Source organism: Myxocyprinus asiaticus, chromosome 2 (assembly GCF_019703515.2).
Source record: "Myxocyprinus asiaticus isolate MX2 ecotype Aquarium Trade chromosome 2, UBuf_Myxa_2, whole genome shotgun sequence".
NCBI lineage: Eukaryota > Metazoa > Chordata > Actinopteri > Cypriniformes > Catostomidae > Myxocyprinus > Myxocyprinus asiaticus.
This window is the reverse complement of record NC_059345.1, coordinates 35620880-35639347: the sequence shown is the minus strand read 5'-3', so window position 1 is coordinate 35639347 and position 18468 is coordinate 35620880. Positions and strand designations below refer to the sequence as shown.

Genomic DNA, 18468 nt, shown 5'->3' with positions numbered 1-18468 from the left:
GGAGCAGAGAGGTGAGTGGGTCAGCTATGGAGCTGAAACCTTGAATGAAATGTCGGTAGAAGTTGGCAAAGCTGAGGAAGCATTGTAGTTCCTTAATAGACACCGGTAAGGGCCATTGCAGTACCGCTTGTACTTTGGAAGAGTCCGTGAAAACCCCCTCAGGGGAGATGATATACCCCAGGAAGGAGATGGTGGACATTTCTCCATCTTGGCGTTAAGCTGATGTTGAATAAGGTGGGTGAGTACCACTCTGACATGTTGAACGTGTTCATCAAGGGAAGATGAGAATATAAGGATGTCATCGATGTAGACTAGAACCCACTTGCCAATAATGTCATGGGCAATGTCATTCACGAAGGCTTGGAAGACAGAAGGACTATTGGCAAGTCCGAAAGGCATCACCTGATATTCATAGTGGCCAGTGTGTGTAGAGAAGGCTGTTTTCCATTCATCCCCCTCCCGGATGTGGATCAAATTGTAGGCATTACGAAGATCCAGCTTAGTGTAGATTTTGGCGTTTCTTAACTGCTATAGCGCAGGTGGTACCAGAGGAAGGGGGTAAGCAATACTTGATGGTCATAGAATTCAGGCCTCGATAGTCAATGCATGGACGAAGACCCCGTCCTTCTTTCCTACGAAGAAGAAAGCTGCCGAAGCTGGAGAGATGGAGGGTCGAATGAAACCCCTTTCTTGGGATTCTGCTATGTATTCTTCTATAGCTTTAGTCTCTGGCTCAGATAAGGGGTAACTTTGTCTGAGTAGAAAAGAGGAGCATGGAAATAGGTCAATAGCACAGTCATAGGAAAGGTGAGGAGGAAGTTGGGTAGCTTTAGCTTTACTGAATGCCTCCCGGAGATCCGAATAACATTGTGGCAGGGTCGACATCTCCTTTTCTGGGAGGATGGTCATGGTACATACCAGAGGGAGAGAGATGGGTTCAGGGAGGTTGAGGCAAGACTGGAAACAGGAGGTACTCCAACGAGTAATTTGTCCATCTCTCCAGGAAATCTCAGGGTTGTGAAGTCTCAGCCATGGTAAGCCAAGAACAATCGGGTTTTTTGGAGAGTCAGTGACCTGGAACTGAATTTCCTCATGAAGAAAGAGTCCAACTTGGAGATGAATGGGTTGAGTTATCTGCTGAATCTTGCTGGAGCCCAGGGCTGCGACATGTAATGGAGGGACACAAGGGACAAAAGACAATCTTAGATTCGTAGCGAGGGCCAGGTCAATGAAATTACCAGCAGCCCCAGAATCTAAGATGGCTGACATCTGCTGTTCACTATTATGAACATGCAATATGACAGACAATTGAAATATGAATATGATCAATATGAACCAAATTAGAAAATTCAAAACTCACCGTCGTCCTACTCTACCCATGTTTTGCTTTCTGTCCTTCTTCCCTGTAATTAGTGCTCATTTGCCTCAACTGTGTCTCATTTTTTAAAATGTATTTAAGTTGTGCTCTCACTCTGAGTCTTTGTTTGATAGCATGTTCTCTAGCCTTATCTCCAGTGGATTAATCTTGTGGATTTTCTTGTTTTCTTCCAAGTTTAATTACCTTGTGGATTTTACCTATTTTTTATGGATTATGGATTTTTCCTGTTTTTGGATTTATCGTTTTTTTGAAACTCTGGGGGTGTTTTTGTTAAGGATTTTTGCAGTGACTTTGGTTTTTAATAAAAGGTTGAGTCCCGGCTCTGACAGAAAGAATCAGCCATAACATGGACCAAGCAGAGACCTCCAACCCACTTGATGTGAGTGAGCTCATTGCCATGGTTTCTCAGCATGACACCACTGTCCAGCACCATGAAGCGGCAATCGCCCGGCAGGAGGTTCTTATGGCAAGACATGACCCTGGCCTCCCTGCAATCCATCTCCCAGCATTTGCACGCACCTCCGTCTTCTCAAATTCCATCTGCCTCCCCAGCATCTGCACCTCCAGCTCCAGCTACACCAGGTCCTACTTCAACGGCAGAGCCAGCATGTCAGGCTGGTCCTACGACATCTCCTTAGAAACCACCTCTATGTCAAGCCTGAGATGTGCGAATTCCATGTGTGTCAGGTCAACTTCCTGGGGTATGTCCTCAACCAGGGCAATATCTAGATGGACCCCAGGAAGATCTGAGCAGTCTTGGAATGGCCCAAACCCAATTCTAACAAGCAGGTGCAGCGCTTCCTCAGATTCGCCAACTTTTATCGAAAATTCATCCGAAACTTCAGTTCTGTGGCCACACCCTTGTTGAAGTCGACACCTCGGACGCTGCGTTTGAGGCCGTGCTTCTCAAAGAGTGGAGGACGACAAAGTACATCCCTGCATTTTTTTCCCCACCGTCTCACTCCCACCTAAAGGAACTATGTCATTGGTGACAAGGAATTGCTGGCCGTTAAGCAGGTAAACCCCGTCAAGCCCATTGGTCCCTGTTCCTTGACAGATTCCAGTTAACCTTGTCCTACCACTCAGGTTCCAAGAACCAGAAACACGATGCCCTCTCTCGCGTTTATTCGGCCAGTGGTCCAGAGAAACCAGCCATACCCATCCTCCTGAGTTCCAAATTGGTGGCTCCTGTGTGGTAGGCCATCGAGGAAATGGTAAGATGAGCTCATAGCACTGAACCTGTCCCTAGGGGTAGTCCTGCTAACCAATTATTCATACCCAGTGACTTTTGTTTGGATTCTGGATTTTGACTTGTTACCATTGTGGATAATTCTGTTTTTCTGCCTTTTGGATTTATTGTTTTTTGAAACTCTGGGTGGGTGTTTTTGTTAAGGATTATTGCAGTGACTTTGGTTTTTAATAAAATCTAATTGAGACTTTAACCTTGTTGTGTCTGCATTCTGTGTCCTCCACCTCTGCTGTGGCATGTTGACTAAGTGTCTGCTCTTGGTGCCAGAGACCTGAGTTCAAGTCCTGTCTCTGACAGACATCTAAGAACCACATCTAATCAACGTTCCACCAGCAGGTGGTAACAAAGTTCATGTCCAAACTCTGAAAATTTACTGGAACATCAAATTATTTCTCTAACAACCACTAGCTATGATTTTTGTGTCATAACAATATGATTAATTATACATAGTTGCATACATTCTCTATAATTTATCAGCGCCTGCATCCAATTAGTCCTGACCAGCACCACATTTTCTATGCATATAAGGAGCGTGTCAGAGAGATATGTCTGACATTTAACAAAGATGCAGTTAATGCACAAGAGAACATAAGTCCAAAATTCTATTCTTCAAATGCATTGCATTAAGCCCTTTTACACTACCAACTTATGAATGTGCTGTCTTTGTTTATGTCACTGGTGCTTGACAGGAAAAGGAATACATAATAGGACACAGACAGTGCAATAACAGGAGAAGAACCTTCAAATTAAATTGGACTTGACCCAGTCCATTAGTGCTTTGTGCATGCGATATCACCAACCCACTTGTGCCTAGACTTGGCGCATGCTTGCACAAAACTTCATGGCCACAGTCAGACATGATTCATTTAATCCACGAGTGAAAGTGTCCAAAGTGTTGCAATGTCAAGATGTACAGTGAAAAAGGAGTTATAATTTGGTTTGTTCTCACCCCAAACCAGCCGGACCACTTCAGAAGACATTGGTTAATCCACTGGAGTTGTATGTATTTTTTTTTATGCTGATTTTAAAAGTACATAAATCTTTATGGAGCTTCAAAGTCCTGATCACCATTCACTTGTCTGGACCTACAAAGCTAAGATATTCTTAAAATCTCGCACCTGTTTTCAGCAGAAGAAAGTCATACACATCTGGGATGGCATGAGGGTGAGAAAATGATGAGAGAATTTTCATGTTTGGGTGAACTATCTCTTTAAATGTGGGACAATCCTATTTTTGACAGGACTGGTGGCAACCCCAGATGCTGGTGTGCTGATGTTTGACTAGCTACCTTGGTTAACCATTATTACCAGAAAAACCACCACCAGCTTCACCAGCTAAGTTTTGCTTTTGAAAAACTTGGCTATGCTGACCCACCAGATAGACCAAAATTAAACCAGACTAGACAAGCATGAGAATTGCATGCTGGTTATGCTGGTCTTTTCACCAGGGAATCCTTTTAATATTAAGAAGAAAATCATTGGTTGAGTTGAAGAAATGGATTACAAATAGTTGTGTTGATTGTTTTATGGAATTTTTGCCCAACCAACAAAACAAAACTAGTAGTATGAACTTATGTTAAATCATGTTAAGAATGTATTTTGATACCTTGAGCAAAGAAAAATAAGTCACAAAGAAATAACCAGGCAATAAGTACAAGTCAGTAAAACATGTTGAATGTCCACTTTGTATTATTGACATACAAGGCTCTATACCTTTTTGACAAAAATTTTATATTTGTCCATATTTAAATGGTGGATTACAACATGTATACAAGGGTAAGGAGGATGTTTTTATTTTATTATTATTATTATCATACTTTATTGACAAATAGAAATGGCAGCTTTAGTTTGCAGCAATGGTCTGGTCAATCCAGGCACGGAGCATGGTGACACGGGCGTACACGGCAGGGGTTGAAGTGGAGCAGGTGCTGCTTCCCCATGACACAATACCAACCAGAGTCCAGACTCCATTCTGCTCACAGACCAGAGGGCCACCAGAATCACCCTGAAACACACAAAGGTTGATCAGAACTTTACCATCTTCAAAAACCAGAAAAATAGAAAGAAGTGGGAAATCCATAGAGACTAACCATGCAAGAAGAGGCACCAGAGGCACCAGCACAGATCATCAGATCGGTGATTTTGCCTCCCCAAAAACGTTTGCAGTCCTCATTGGTCAGCAGAGGCAGAGTGGCCTGCTGGAGCAGAGCAGGGGTATCAGGGGCTAAAAGATGATTTTGAGATTGGAAGGTGCATTTTAAAAGCTATCAACAGCCAGAGAACAAAATGCATTATTGTAAGGTTTGGCCTTGTCACAAATATTAAAACAAATGCAATAATAGACATCAAAACTAAGAATAATTTTTGTCTTTGTAAATAGTATACAGGTGCATCTCAATAAATTAGAATGTCGTGGAAAAGTTCATTTATTTCAGTAATTCAACTCAAATTGTGAAACTCGTGTATTAAATAAATTCACTGCACACAGACTGAAGTAGTTTAAGTCTTTGGTTCTTTTAATTGTGATGATTTTGGCTCACATTTAACAAAAACCCACCAATTCACTATCTCAAAAAATTAGAATATGGTGACATGCCAATCAGCTAATCAACTCAAAACACCTGCAAAGGTTTCCTGAGCCTTCAGAATGGTCTCTCAGTTTGGTTCACTAGGCTACACAATCATGGGGAAGACTGCTGATCTGACAGTTGTCCAGAAGACAATCATTGACACCCTTCACAAGGAGGGTAAGCCACAAACATTCATTGCCAAAGAAGATGGCTGTTCACAGAGTGCTGTATCCAAGCATGTTAACAGAAAGTTGAGTGGAAGGAAAAAGTGTGGAAGAAAAAGATGCACAACCAACCGAGAGAACCACAGCCTTATGATTGTCAAGCAAAATCGATTCAAGAATTTGGGTGAACTTCACAAGGAATGGACTGAGGCTGGGGCATGTCAAGGAATTTGGCTACAGTTGTCGTATTCCTCTTGTTAAGCCACTCCTGAACCACAGACAACGTCAGAGGCGTCTTATCTGGGCTAAGGAGAAGAAGAACTGGACTGTTGCCCAGTGGTCCAAAGTCCTCTTTTCAGATGAGAGCAAGTTTTGTATTTCATTTGGAAACCAAGGTCCTAGAGTCTGGAGGAAGGGTGGAGAAGCTCATAGCCCAAGTTGCCTGAAGTCCAGTGTTAAGTTTCCACAGTCTGTGATGATTTGGGGTGCAATGTCATCTGCTGGTGTTGGTCCATTGTGTTTTTTGAAAACCAAAGTCACTGCACCCGTTTACCAAGAAATTTTGGAGCAATTCATGCTTCCTTCTGCTGACCAGCTTTTTAAAGATGCTGATTTCATTTTCCAGCAGGATTTGGCACCTGCCCACACTGCCAAAAGCACCAAAAGTTGGTTAAATGACCATGGTGTTGGTGTGCTTGACTGGCCAGCAAACTCACCAGACCTGAACCCCATAGAGAATCTATGGGGTATTGTCAAGAGGAAAATGAGAAACAAGAGACCAAAAAATGCAGATGAGCTGAAGGCCACTGTCAAAGAAACCTGAGCTTCCATACCACCTCAGCAGTGCCACAAACTGATCACCTCCATGCCACGCCGAATTGAGGCAGTAATTAAAGCAAAAGGAGCCCCTACCAAGTATTGAGTACATATACAGTAAATGAACATACTTTCCAGAAGGCCAACAATTCACTAAAAAAGTTTTTTTTATTGGTCTTATGATGTATTCTAATTTTTTGAGATAGTGAATTGGTGGGTTTTTGTTAAATGTGAGCCAAAATCATCGCAATTAAAAGAACCAAAGACTTAAACTACTTCAGTCTGTGTGCACTGAATTTATTTAATACACGAGTTTCACAATTTGAGTTGAATTACTGAAATAAATGAACTTTTCCACGACATTCTAATTTATTGAGATGCACCTGTATTTAACATATACAGTATTTAAAATAATACAATAATACATACATTTTAACTTAAATGTTATGCATCATAAAATTCATAACATACCCACTGAAACTTACCATTGTACATGGTCAGGCCCCATCGAGAGGTTACACACTTCATGCCACCAGGGAAGATGTCACTGGTTTCAGAGAGTCACACAGGAGACATGCGAGTGCTGATCTGAGCAGGAGAGGCCAGCTTGATCAGGGTGATGTCATTGTTGATGGTGAAACTGTTGTAGTTAGGGTGCTTGAAGACCTTTTGGAAGAGGACACAAACATACACCTCATCACACACCTTAAAGCAGCAATTTTCATCTGTAGAGAATGATACACAATATGTTGACAGATATTGAGGGTCTCCACACCTTGCCAACACTCATGGTCTGAATGGGCTCAGCATTGGAGGAACGATCATGCTCTCCCAGGATGACACCGTGAGAGGTCCTATAAAAATTTTACATTTGTTTTACGTTAAGTCACAATTGAATGTAGAAACACATTTTTAGCTCTATTTTGATATGCAAAATGTCCTCCAGTTATATTAGGGGTTTATGATTTTAAATTGTCTTACTGTACCTGATATTGCAGTGAGCAGCTGTCACAACCCACCACTCATTTATCAGGGAGCCATCACAGAAGTGGAAACCAGTGGAGTCCTTAGATGAGACATCAGATTTATTCAATTAATGAAAAGGTATGAAGTGCCATACTTGCAGCTAGATAAAAATTGACAGTAGGAATTTGTGAAAAACATTGCAGTCATGACAATTGCAACCTTAAATTTTACTTTCATTAAAAAATTTATTTTAAGAATTCTCTATATTATCCAAATGTTACTTGCAAATGTAACTGTTTGTACCTGCAGAGACACCTGCCATGGCCAGGAGCGCGGTCTGGAGGGGTTCGGCCTCCTGGCGCCTCTCAGAAACCTGATGATCAGGTCGTGCTTCCCTAAGGACTTACCGTCCACTGTGTCGTGGTGTGCTGCTATAGCAGCAACGTACACCTTCAAGGTGGAAGGGGACAGCCGCCCTTCCAACCTCTCCTGCAGGAAGGAAAGCACCGATCCGACTGCACATCTCTGAGGGTCTTCCTGTCGGAAAGAACACCACTTTGCGAACAAACGCCATTTAAAGATATACAGGCGCCTCGTAGAGGGGGCCCTAGCATGAGTGATCGTGTCTACCACTGTGGGTGGTAGACCGCTTAGGTCTTCCGCGTTCTGTCCAGGGGCCAGACATGGAGATTCCAGAGGTCTGGTTGTGGGTGCCAGATGGTGCCCCGTCCCTGAGAAAGAAGGTCCTTCCTCAGGGGAATTCGCCGGGGGGGGGCTGTCACGAGGAGCGTGAGGTCCGAGACCAGTAGGGTGCTACCAGGACGACCTGCTCTTCATCCTCCCTGACCTTGCACAGAGTCTGTGCAAGTAGGCTCACTGGGGGAAATGCATATTTGCGTAGGCCAGGAGGCCAGTTGTGTGCCAGCGCGTCTATGCCGAGAGGTGCCTCGGTCAGGGCGTACCAGAGCAGGCAGTGGGAGGATTCTTGGGAGGCGAACAGGTCTACTTGTGCCTGACCGAATTATCTCCAAATCACCACCTGGACCACCTGAGGGTGGAGTCTCCACTCTCCCCTGAAGGTAACCTGCCATGACAGCGCATCCGCTGCAGTGTTGAGGTCACCCAGGATGTGAGTGGCTTGCAGCGACTTGAAGTGCTGCTGACTCCAGAGGAGGAGACGGCGGGCGAATTGTGACATACAAAGAGAGTGCAGACCACCTTGGCGGTTGATATATGCTACCATTGCCATATTGTCTGTGCGAACTAACACGTGCTTGCCCTGGATCAATGGCCGGAACCTCCACAGGGCAAGCAGAATTGCCAACAACTCGAGGCAGTTGATGTGCCAACGCAGCCGCGGGCCCATCCATAAGCCGGCGGCTGCGTGCCTATTGCAAACAGCGCCCCACCCCGTTTTGGAGGCATCTGAAGTGACCACAACGCATCTGGAGACCTGCTCTAGGGGAACACCTGCCCATAGAAACGAGAGGTCGGTCCAAGGGCTGAAGAGATGGTGACAGACCGGCGTGATGGCCATGCGATGTGTCCCGTGGCACCATGCCTGTCTCGGGACTCGAGTCTGAAGCCAGTGCTGAAGTAGTCTCATATGCATCAACCCGAGCGGGGTGGCCACCGCTGAGGATGCCATATGCCCCAGGAGCCTCTGAAAGAGTTTAAGTGGAACCGCTGTTTTCTGTTTGAACGCCTTCAAATAGGTCAGCACCGACTGTGCGCGCTCGTTCGTGAGGTTCACTGTCAATGAGACTGAGTCCAACTCCAAACCGAGAAAAGAGATGCTCTGAACCGGGAGGAGCTTGCTCTTTTCCCAGTTGACCCGAAGCCCTAATCGGCTGAGGTGCGAGAGCACCAAGTCCCTGTGTGCACAACATGTCCCAAGAGTTAGCTAGGATTAGCCAATCATTGAGATAGTTGAGAATGCGAATGCCCACTTCCCTTAACGGGGCAAGAGCTGCCTCTGCGACCTTCGTGAAGATGCGAGGGAACAAGGACAGGCCGAAAGGGAGGACCTTGTACTGATACGCCCGACCCTCGAATGCAAACTGCAGGAAGGGTCTGTGTTGAGGTAGAATCGAGACGTGAAAGTACGCGTCCTTCAGGTCTACCGCCGTGAACCAATCTTGATGCCGGACGCTTGCCAGAATGCGTTTTTGCGTCAGCATCTTGAACGGGAGTCTGTGTAAAGCCCGGTTCAGTACTCGCAGGTCCAAGATTGGCCACAACCCACTGCCTTTTTCCGGTACGATGAAGTAGGGGCTGTAAAACCCTTCTTCATCTCGGCCAGAGGGACAGGTTCTATCACAGCCTTCCGTAGGAGGGTGGCGATCTCTGCGCGCAAGGTAGCAGTGTTTTCCTCCTTCACCAAGGTGAAGTGGATACCTCTGAACCTGGGCAGACGCCTGGTGAACTGAATCACGTAGCTGAGTCGGACGGTCCAGACCAGCCATCGAGATGGATTGGAAAGCACAAGCCACGCATCCAAGTTCCGCACGAGGGGGACAAAAGGGACAACGTTGTCGAATGTACCGGCAGGTGGGGCGGAACGGTGGGGCGGAGCTCGAGGTGCCATACCCTGTCGTGGCCGTGCTGAGTCTAGGGACATCGAAGCACTTACCTGGCTCCTTATGACCACCTGGGACGGAGGAGGAAGAGGCCTGTCCTCACAACCCATGGAGACTGTCACATCGGGGGGTGGATGTGTGCCACAGCTGGGCACGCAGGGGCAGGGAGACCGCCGCTGGAGTGCCAATCCTGCAAGGGAACAAAGGTGGACGGTGGTCGTGATGACGACCGTGCACACTGGGTATGTGACCCAAGGAAGGAGGAAACCGCTCTTTTGCTGAACTGTTGGGTACTGCAGCCACTTGGGCATGCGGCGAAATCAAATGAAAAGGCAACAAAAGATTCTCCATCCGGCCCTCCACCGGGGGATGGAGTGGTCTTCTTTCCAGCTCTAAAGGCAGTGGGTTTCATCGACCCTGGTTCGCCCGTCTCAGGGGCGCTTTGAAGCCTTTCGTGAGTTCTTGGCAGCCGGCCGTGAGACGGGTGGTGTCTGCTGCGGTGGGCAAGAACCAGGCAAAGTCCTTGTCGGTGTCACCGAATAGGCCAGCCTGGGAGATGGGGGCAGCAAGGAACCGTGTCTTGTCGGCCTCACCCATTTCGACCAGGTTGAGCCAAAGGTGGACCACTAATGTGGACATCATCTGCCTGAGAGACCGCACCATGACCTTCGTCGCTTCCTGCATCAGATCTGGGGCGGAACTACCCTCGTGCAGTTCTTTTAGCGCCTTGGCTTGGTGGACCTGCAGGAGAGCCATGGTGTGCAGGGCAGAGGCGGCTTGTCCAGCAGCGCTGTAGGCTTTGGCCGTCAGGGACGACGTGAACCTACAGGGCTTGGACAGGAGCTTTGGGCGTCCGTGCCAGTTGGCGGCGCTCTGCGGGCATAGGTGCACTGCGAGTGCCTTATCCACTGGGGGAATCGCCGTATATGCCCTGGCCGCCCCACCATCAAGTGTAGTGAGGGCGGGGGAACTGAGAAATCGAGACCGGGCAGTAAAAGGTGCCTCCATGATTTTGTCAGCTCCTCGTGCACTTCTGGGAAGAAAGGCACTGGAGTGGGGCACGGCTGTTTTGAGCGGCACTGCGAGCCCAAGAACCATTCACCGAGCCGTGAGGGTTCAGGGGAGAGCGGAGGGTTCCACTCTAGCCCGACGCTCGCGGCCACCCGGGAAAGCATGTCCGTCATCTCTGCATCAGCCTGTGACTGGGCAATCGTACCCGAAGGGGGGAGCCCAGCTGAGGCTTCTGCGTCCGACTGGACAAGCCCGCTCTCTGATGCTGCGCTCAAGAACTCATCAGCTTCGCGGGCTCTGAACAAGAGGTCGAACTCGCCGTGAGACGAGCCGTCAGAGTCATCCGGAAGCCCGATCGGGGCAGATGAGCATGCTGGGGAATGGGAGGTCCGTGGGGGGATACCCGGCGGAGGCGGTCCCATTGGGGTCCCCAAATCGCCCTCAGTGCTAGCCGCACTGGCCTCAAACCCATAGGTAGAAGGACCGAGGCGAGGAGCTGCTGGGGTGGCTTGCTTTCTCATGAAAGCAAGCCGTGACCGCAACGTTGCCATGGTCATGTTCTCGCAGTGAGAACATGAACCATCCACGAATGCTGCCTCCGTGTGGGTCGCGCCCAGACACGAAAGACAGCGATCGTGACCATCTGAAGTTGAGAGGTAATGACCGCAACCAGGAATAACACACAATCGGAAAGTCATCTTTAAAAATGCACGTCTTTAAAAAGATGTGCCGTGTGTGCCGCTCTTTTAGAGAAATATACTCTTTCAGGAAAATATACTCTCTTTTTTCTGCCAAAGCGCCCAGGGGCATTCTCTGCAGTGCACCAGTGCAGAGGAGGGAGAAGCCGCTGAAATGCGCCATCAGATCCAGCAGAGGTGAATGAACAGTCGTGAGAATTCAGCTCAGTGAGCATGACCGTTCGGCTCCGAAGAGAAAATCTGAATGAGTGGTTGCATACCAGCTCCTTTTATACCGGTATGTCCGGGGGAGTGGCATGCAAATACCACTCGCCAATTTTCACTGGCCTTTTATCAAAGACCAGAGGTGTCTCGGGCTCCCATGACTGACCCCTAGTGTCACTACATCGACACAACGTCGAGTGAGCGACAGATAGGTAACCATATTTATTTGCTACAGACTTTCTGTCAACCTGCTAATAGCTGGTGAATTGAGAAAATGAAGGTAAAAAAAAATTCTTACCAGCCCTGAAACTGTATTTTGCAATATTTTAAAAAATATATATATTTGTACCTTTGACAGTGTGATTATTTTGTGATTTTTTTCCCCTTGTTTATTAATGACAAACATCTTTTGGCAGTGGCGAGCCTTGCATTTAAAGTCTAGGCCTTCATTGTGATTCATGCCATTAAGAAAACACTGTTTCACAATGAATAAGACACACTATGCCTTTGGGCAGCATACATTATGTCACAGCTAACTTGAAAAGCCAGACACGAAAGCCAGAACTTGAAACAACACTTAATGCTCAAGCAAGCCTAATTTAACTGCAGCATGACTGTTTTGTGAAATGAACGTCTCCCAAACAGACATTCAAAAATCATAATTTTTCATATGAATCTACTAAGGATGTCTGTAATACCTGGAAAAATCAATCTAATAATATTTGCGATTTAAATGTTGCTTGCAATAAATTTTGTTTCATCAGGGTACACGGTTATGCTGCGTTCCATTCAAGTTGGATGATGGATATTCCTTTTTGATATCTCTGACAATAAATGCATTCCATTCCCCGATATTCGGAAGATGACGTTTAAGGAAACAAAATTGCAATGCTCCCGTTAGCTTAGCAGGGGTTTGACTCTCATTAGAGATGTCTCCTAGCAACCCAACTGATAAACAATGCTGCAGCGCTAGCATTTGTGCTTCAGGTGTACGATTATCAAAAGAGATTATAATGTTAAACAAGCTTTAATAACATGTAATGTGGAAACGAACTCATTTATCGATATTACTTAATAAAGTCAATTTTGATCACTTACTTTGTATATCTCCCTGAGTGTCGACATGTTTGTGTGACATCATGCCCCTGCATCTTGGCGAAATCGGAGTTGAGAATTTCTGCACAAGTCTACAAGTTGCAATTCTGACTTCAAATGCATTCCACTGCACTTCCGACTTGTAAAATCCGACTTCCCGAGTTGAATGTAACGTAGCACTACTTTTCAAAACTTGATCCGACACTGAATGCTCAAGCAGCCTAATTTACACTTAGAAAACTCCTGATGTTGCTATAACAATGCAAAAAGCACTTACCAATTTACTTGAAGTGAAAATCAGTCCTCCTTTGCTGTTTAAAAAATTAAGCAATCACATGGTCATGCAGAACATCTCAGGTTTGTAAAGCCATAAGGATCTCTTTCTCAACGGCAACACCAGCAGTGATGTCAGCCAACTGTCAGCTTGATCTCGTGCTTTTCGCTCTTGAATTACGTACATCACTTAAAGCGTGATTGCGTCACTCAAGGCCAGCTAGAAGGCCTCCGCTGGGACATATCCTAAAGATCACACCCACCAAGAACAAATAAATCAATCTGATTTGCTGATGTATCTGACAATCTGACTTTAGTTGCTCATTCATTTGCACTGTTGAGGGATTCTGAAGAAATTCTGAAGGCCTGAGGGGGTGGAGCTCAGACTCACGCACTGCTTCGGGCATGCGATTTGTGAAACAGTTATCACACTTCGCTTGTAAGCATCAACGAATAAATTCTGACTGGATAAACTTTTCGTTTTCTCTATTTGTTTGTAGATTAATTAAGAGTGGATAGCGATTAAAAATACATAGGCAAAAAGGTGATTGAGAATGAAAGGATGAAAAATATTTATTTATTTGGCATGTTAGGCCAGCAGAGAAGGCTTTGCTGGCCCTGAGAATTCGCCACTGTCTTTTGGTATTCTAGACAAACTTTTCCACTGAGGTGAATGTTCTTGGAATACTCTTCTGTCATGACAGATATTTTTCTTAGTAGACAGTTTTGGTCTTGAATTTGATTCGGGTCAGATTATCATTCTTGAAATTCAGTTTAAACTTGTTTTTTTATGTATCAGTTCCTAACAAAATTACTGCAAGTAAGTCAGTTTTATTTACTTACCAAAGCTAAGTTTTACTCGCTTTTGGCTCTTGTGAGTGTTCATTTTGGACCCTGACTACATGTTAAAGTAGCTTATAAAACCTACTACTAATTCCTAAATGGTTTTAATTAGTGTCAAGTACAAAGAATGTTGCCATTACACAACAAATTTGTATTCATAATATAGAAAGTCACTCTCACACATGAGGCGAATGGCCTAAACATTCCCATTTTGTGCCATCTGTGTGGGTTAAGTACAGTACATTGGAAGATAGTGTCGCAACCCACTACACCTGTTCATGACATTGCTTGTTTTCTTTAAATATGTTAGATGCAAAGGTTGTGTGAATGTTATATCAAATTAAACAAATGAACCTGCCGATTCAGATGATCCCATTTCTGTCATTACTTAGAATACTATTTTGAAATGACCTTTTCTGTCACATCAAAATAAAAAGACTTAAATTCAGTCAGTTTTGTTCATTCAATAACACTTTCATGAAGTACTGCTCAGTTTACAAAGAACAGAACATAGTTGTTAAAAATGGCACTATTCAAATACAGTGGTGAGAATCATGGGATTCTGCACAGGTGATGAGCAGATGATGCAGGGTCTCTAGGTTAATTTTTGACCATTCTTCTCTGGTTGACAAGTCCTCATTGGTAAATGTGGGATCATGGATTAGTGTTAAATAGGGCTTACTGCTCCCAATAATGCTAGCTCTTCTGCACAATGTCTTTCCTGTGGCTGCTGTCCTGTTTTGCCTTTATTAGTGCAGCTTATGGTGAGAAAGTGTATCTTTTTAATGTTCATCTGTTTTCACAGTATGGATGTACTAAGCTAGGTTCATGCCTGAATATCACTTTGTTTTATAAAGATTGGTTATGTTTTTTCCTCTCAATTTCAACTTGAATGTAATAATACTTCTGTATAAATGAGATTGGAGGCTGTTTGCATTTGGTAAAACATTGGTCTGTTGGCTTCTTTAAATTTCAGCATTTACAAAAATGCTTCTTGCATTCTTCTTATTCCCCTTAATCACTTTTCTTCAGGCTGTGGCGTTCCTGCCATTCCACCCGTTATCACTGGCTATGCCCGCATTGTGAATGGTGAGGAGGCAGTGCCTCATTCCTGGCCTTGGCAGGTTTCCTTGCAGGTACAGAATGTTAGCTTACAAATCTTTAAGCCATATTTTCCAGATTTCTGTTGTGAGGCACTGTAATGTAGTAACTAGTCTTCTCCTTAAAACGTTTATATATATATATATATTATGTTTCATTTTTTGGTTGTTACAGGACTTCATTGGCTGGCACTTCTGCGGTGGCTCCCTGATCAATGAGTACTGGGTTGTGACTGCTGCTCACTGCAATGTGAGGTGAAACTAATTATAGCTAATGACTGTGAAGTCATTACAGTAACTGTGGATAAATATTGTGTTTGATGTGGATAAATGAATCTCTGTGGCTTATCTGCAGAACTAGTCACCGTGTGATCCTGGGAGAGCATAACAAGGGAAGCAGCAACACCCAGGAGGACACGCAAACTATGAAAGTGGAGAAAGTAGGGTTCAAAAACTTATGAAACTTCAACACAGTCTCTTATGCATCACAACAGTCTACTGAGGATTTAAATAACATGTAGGACAGAAAGACACTAGTAAAAACCCTTTAATTTGGGTGTTAATGCATAAAGCAAATTTTTTTAGGTTAGCTGAAATATCATTTTTACAGAGAGTGTCTCTAAAAACATGACATTTATGAAGCAATCACTTAATTTACAGGTGTTCACCCACCCTCAGTGGAACCCTAATACCATCAACAATGACATTTCCTTGATCAAGCTGGCGTCCCCCGCCACCCTGAAAGCCCAAGTCTCTCCCGTCTGTCTTGCTGAGACTTCAGATGTCTTCGCTCCTGGCATGATCTGTGCAACTTCTGGTTGGGGGGTCACCAGATACAATGGTTGGAAATCTGACTAAAATATAATCACAGTTTATAATACTGGCATACCTTTGTTTTGTAGATCAGTATTAAAAAAAGAAGGAAAAAAAAGGCTTTAGACAGACCTATGCAAATGATATCATGACAAAGTACAATATATGCATAGATTAAGTTTTTTATATGTCTGAAAATGCAACAGCAATTAACTCTGTCAGAAACTGAGCTCTAATCACATTCTTTACTGTAACTGTTTGTAATGTATGGCAAAAACATTTTTTTTTTTTTATTATTGCTCTCTCTTCTCTCTGTAGCTTTGTTGACCCCAGATAAACTCCAGCAGACTGCTCTGCCTCTGCTGTCCAATGAAAACTGTAAGAACTACTGGGGAAGCAACATCAGTGATATCATGATTTGTGCTGGTGCTGCTGGTGCCTCCTCTTGCATGGTAAGACTATCCTCCCTCTCTCTCTCCTTCTCTTTATATTTCTCTCTCTACCCTTCTCTCTTCACAACTCTCTGTTCCTTCTGTCTGTTTAGGGTGACTCTGGTGGTCCTCTGGTGTGTCAGATAAATGATGTGTGGACGCTGGTAGGTATTGTGTCATGGGGAAGCAGCCGCTGTGACACCAATATGCCTGGTGTGTATGCCCGTGTCACCGAGCTCCGTGACTGGGTGGACCAGATTCTGGCTTCCAACTAAAACCACAAAGCCATTTCATGGACATTGAAAACTGACATTGTTGAACAGCACCTTTCATTTTAAAAGCACCAAATAAAACAGCATTCCTGTATCAGACCATTTGATTTTGCAGAGGTCACAAAGCAACTATCCAGGAAGAGGAAGATTGTTTCTATTTCTTAGGGCTGTCAGTTCGCTGAATAATAAAGAAAAATTATGTTTGCCAGTAGCTAGAGCATTGGTGATTAAATTCCACCATAAAACAACTGCAAATGGCTTTTGTTAAATGTCCTGTGTGTATTAAATTTAAATGATTTGGCCATTAAGAAGCCTTCTCTTCATTATTTACTGATAAACGTGTGTGTGTGTGTGTGTGTGTGTCTGTGTGTGTGTGTGTCTGTGTGTCTGCTGTTCTTATTCAGACCAGTTAAATCACACAGAACAGAATGAAACAGCTGTTACTCCAAATTCAATAAATGACATAACTCTGTTTTTAACATAAATCAAACATTATTCATAATCTCAAACACACTGGAGCAGGGTGTTTGAAGGGTGTAATCATTTCACACAACAGCATTGGCACTGCCACACTTTACTAAGCCTCTTCAGCACTCTGTGTGGTTGAGGTGATTTTGCTGTTGTTGATATGTTGGGGTGAAATATCTGCTACAGACATTCATGTGAGAAAGAAAATTGAAGTTGGTTTCTCAGATCAACTTGGCCTACAAATCTAAGAAAACTTAATGTGATATGCTTTACACAGTAATGTTCAGAATATTTTTTCTCTTGTCCCTGAAAAGTACTTCTTACTGTAAATCTTCTTGCAGACGCTCATTTTAAGCAGCATTCCAGGAACTAGACAATTAGGAAACCACGACAAATTCTAAACACAATGAATCGAAAACAAGTTAGCTACATCACTTTACCTCAGAAGTATAACTATTCAGATCACTGTCTTTAATTTTAATCTTTTAATTGGATTGTTCCAGCATTATGTCCTCTAAATGTTTATTTATTTTACAAATAATTCTTCTTCTTCTTTTATGGCTGATATGAGTTGACATAAATGGGAATGACTCTTATTTTTGCTGTCGATATTATAAATTTAAGCCTAAATGGACAAAGTAAACTTAAAGTTAAAAACCAAAGGTTTTACATTAAAAGGATAGTTCACCAAAAATGAAAATTCTGTCATTATATACTCACCCTAATGTCACCTCAAACCTGTATGACTTTCTTTGTTGTGTGGAACACAAATGTGAAAATGTGAAAATCTTCACTCAGCTTTTTGCATGTTACGGAAGTGAATGAAATAAAACAAAAAATAAAACACCATAAGTCCACAGTAAAAGTAATCAATACGACTCGTGTGCTCTTCTACAGCCATACAATCACTATGTGTGATGAACAGACCGAAATGTAAGAAGTTTTGCACTCGCAAATCAAAGCAACTAAAATTTGCAGCTCCCAAATCAAATATGGTGACTACTACTGTGGGCGCAGGTTTGATGTCATGATGTTCAGTCATGATACATGCCAGACTAAATTAGGTTTGATGTTATTGACGTCCAACCTGCATCATAGTTGCCATATTTGATTTGGGTGCTGCAAACGGGAGTTGATTAATGATTTGATTTGAGAAATGTTGGTCTGTACATCACACAAACGGATCAGATGGCTTCAGAAAACTTGGAATGTAGTGCATGAGTCGTATCCATTGCTTTTTTCTTTCTTTCTTTCTTTTTTTTTTCATTCACTTTCATTACATGGCAAAAAGCTGAGTGAAGATTTTTCACATTTTTCCTTGTGTCCCAAAAAAGAAAAAGAAAAAGTAATATGGGTTTAGAGTGACATTCAGGTGAGTAAATAATGACAAATTTTTTTTTTTTTCTGAACAATAAATAAGGTTAGTACACAAAGGGGTTCAAAGTTGCCTTAGGGGAACTACAAAACTCATAGCACTGATAAATACTTATAAACTTCAGTTACACAAACTTTGCCAGAAAGCTTAGCATATTTATGGTA

General features: G+C 43.7%; 1 protein-coding gene and 1 pseudogene across 1 annotated transcript; one reads left to right on the top strand and one right to left on the bottom strand.

Annotated features, from left to right (window-relative positions):
• Positions 1–4461: 4461 nt before the first annotated feature.
• LOC127449741 (chymotrypsin A-like) lies at positions 4462–7716 on the bottom strand (annotated as a pseudogene).
• A 6761-nt stretch (positions 7717–14477) lies between these two features.
• On the top strand, positions 14478–16772 carry ctrb.3 (chymotrypsinogen B, tandem duplicate 3). The gene is made up of 7 exons (XM_051655407.1): positions 14478–14609; positions 14878–14981; positions 15121–15200; positions 15301–15385; positions 15606–15786; positions 16077–16210; positions 16303–16772. Exons 1-7 carry the CDS (start codon positions 14558–14560, stop codon positions 16462–16464), a joined length of 798 nt encoding a protein of 265 aa, XP_051511367.1. The 5' UTR covers positions 14478–14557; the 3' UTR covers positions 16465–16772.
• The last annotated feature ends 1696 nt before the right edge of the window (positions 16773–18468 follow it).

Excerpts from the sequence above, each read along its gene's own strand:
- ctrb.3 (XM_051655407.1), top strand. The coding sequence starts at position 14,558 with ATGTCTTTCCTGTGGCTGCTGTCCTGTTTTGCCTTTATTAGTGCAGCT. Across the intron at positions 15,201-15,300 it reads GCTGCTCACTGCAATGTGAG|AACTAGTCACCGTGTGATCC; the intron begins GTGAAACTAATT and ends GCTTATCTGCAG. Across the intron at positions 15,787-16,076 it reads GGGGGTCACCAGATACAATG|CTTTGTTGACCCCAGATAAA; the intron begins GTTGGAAATCTG and ends TTCTCTCTGTAG.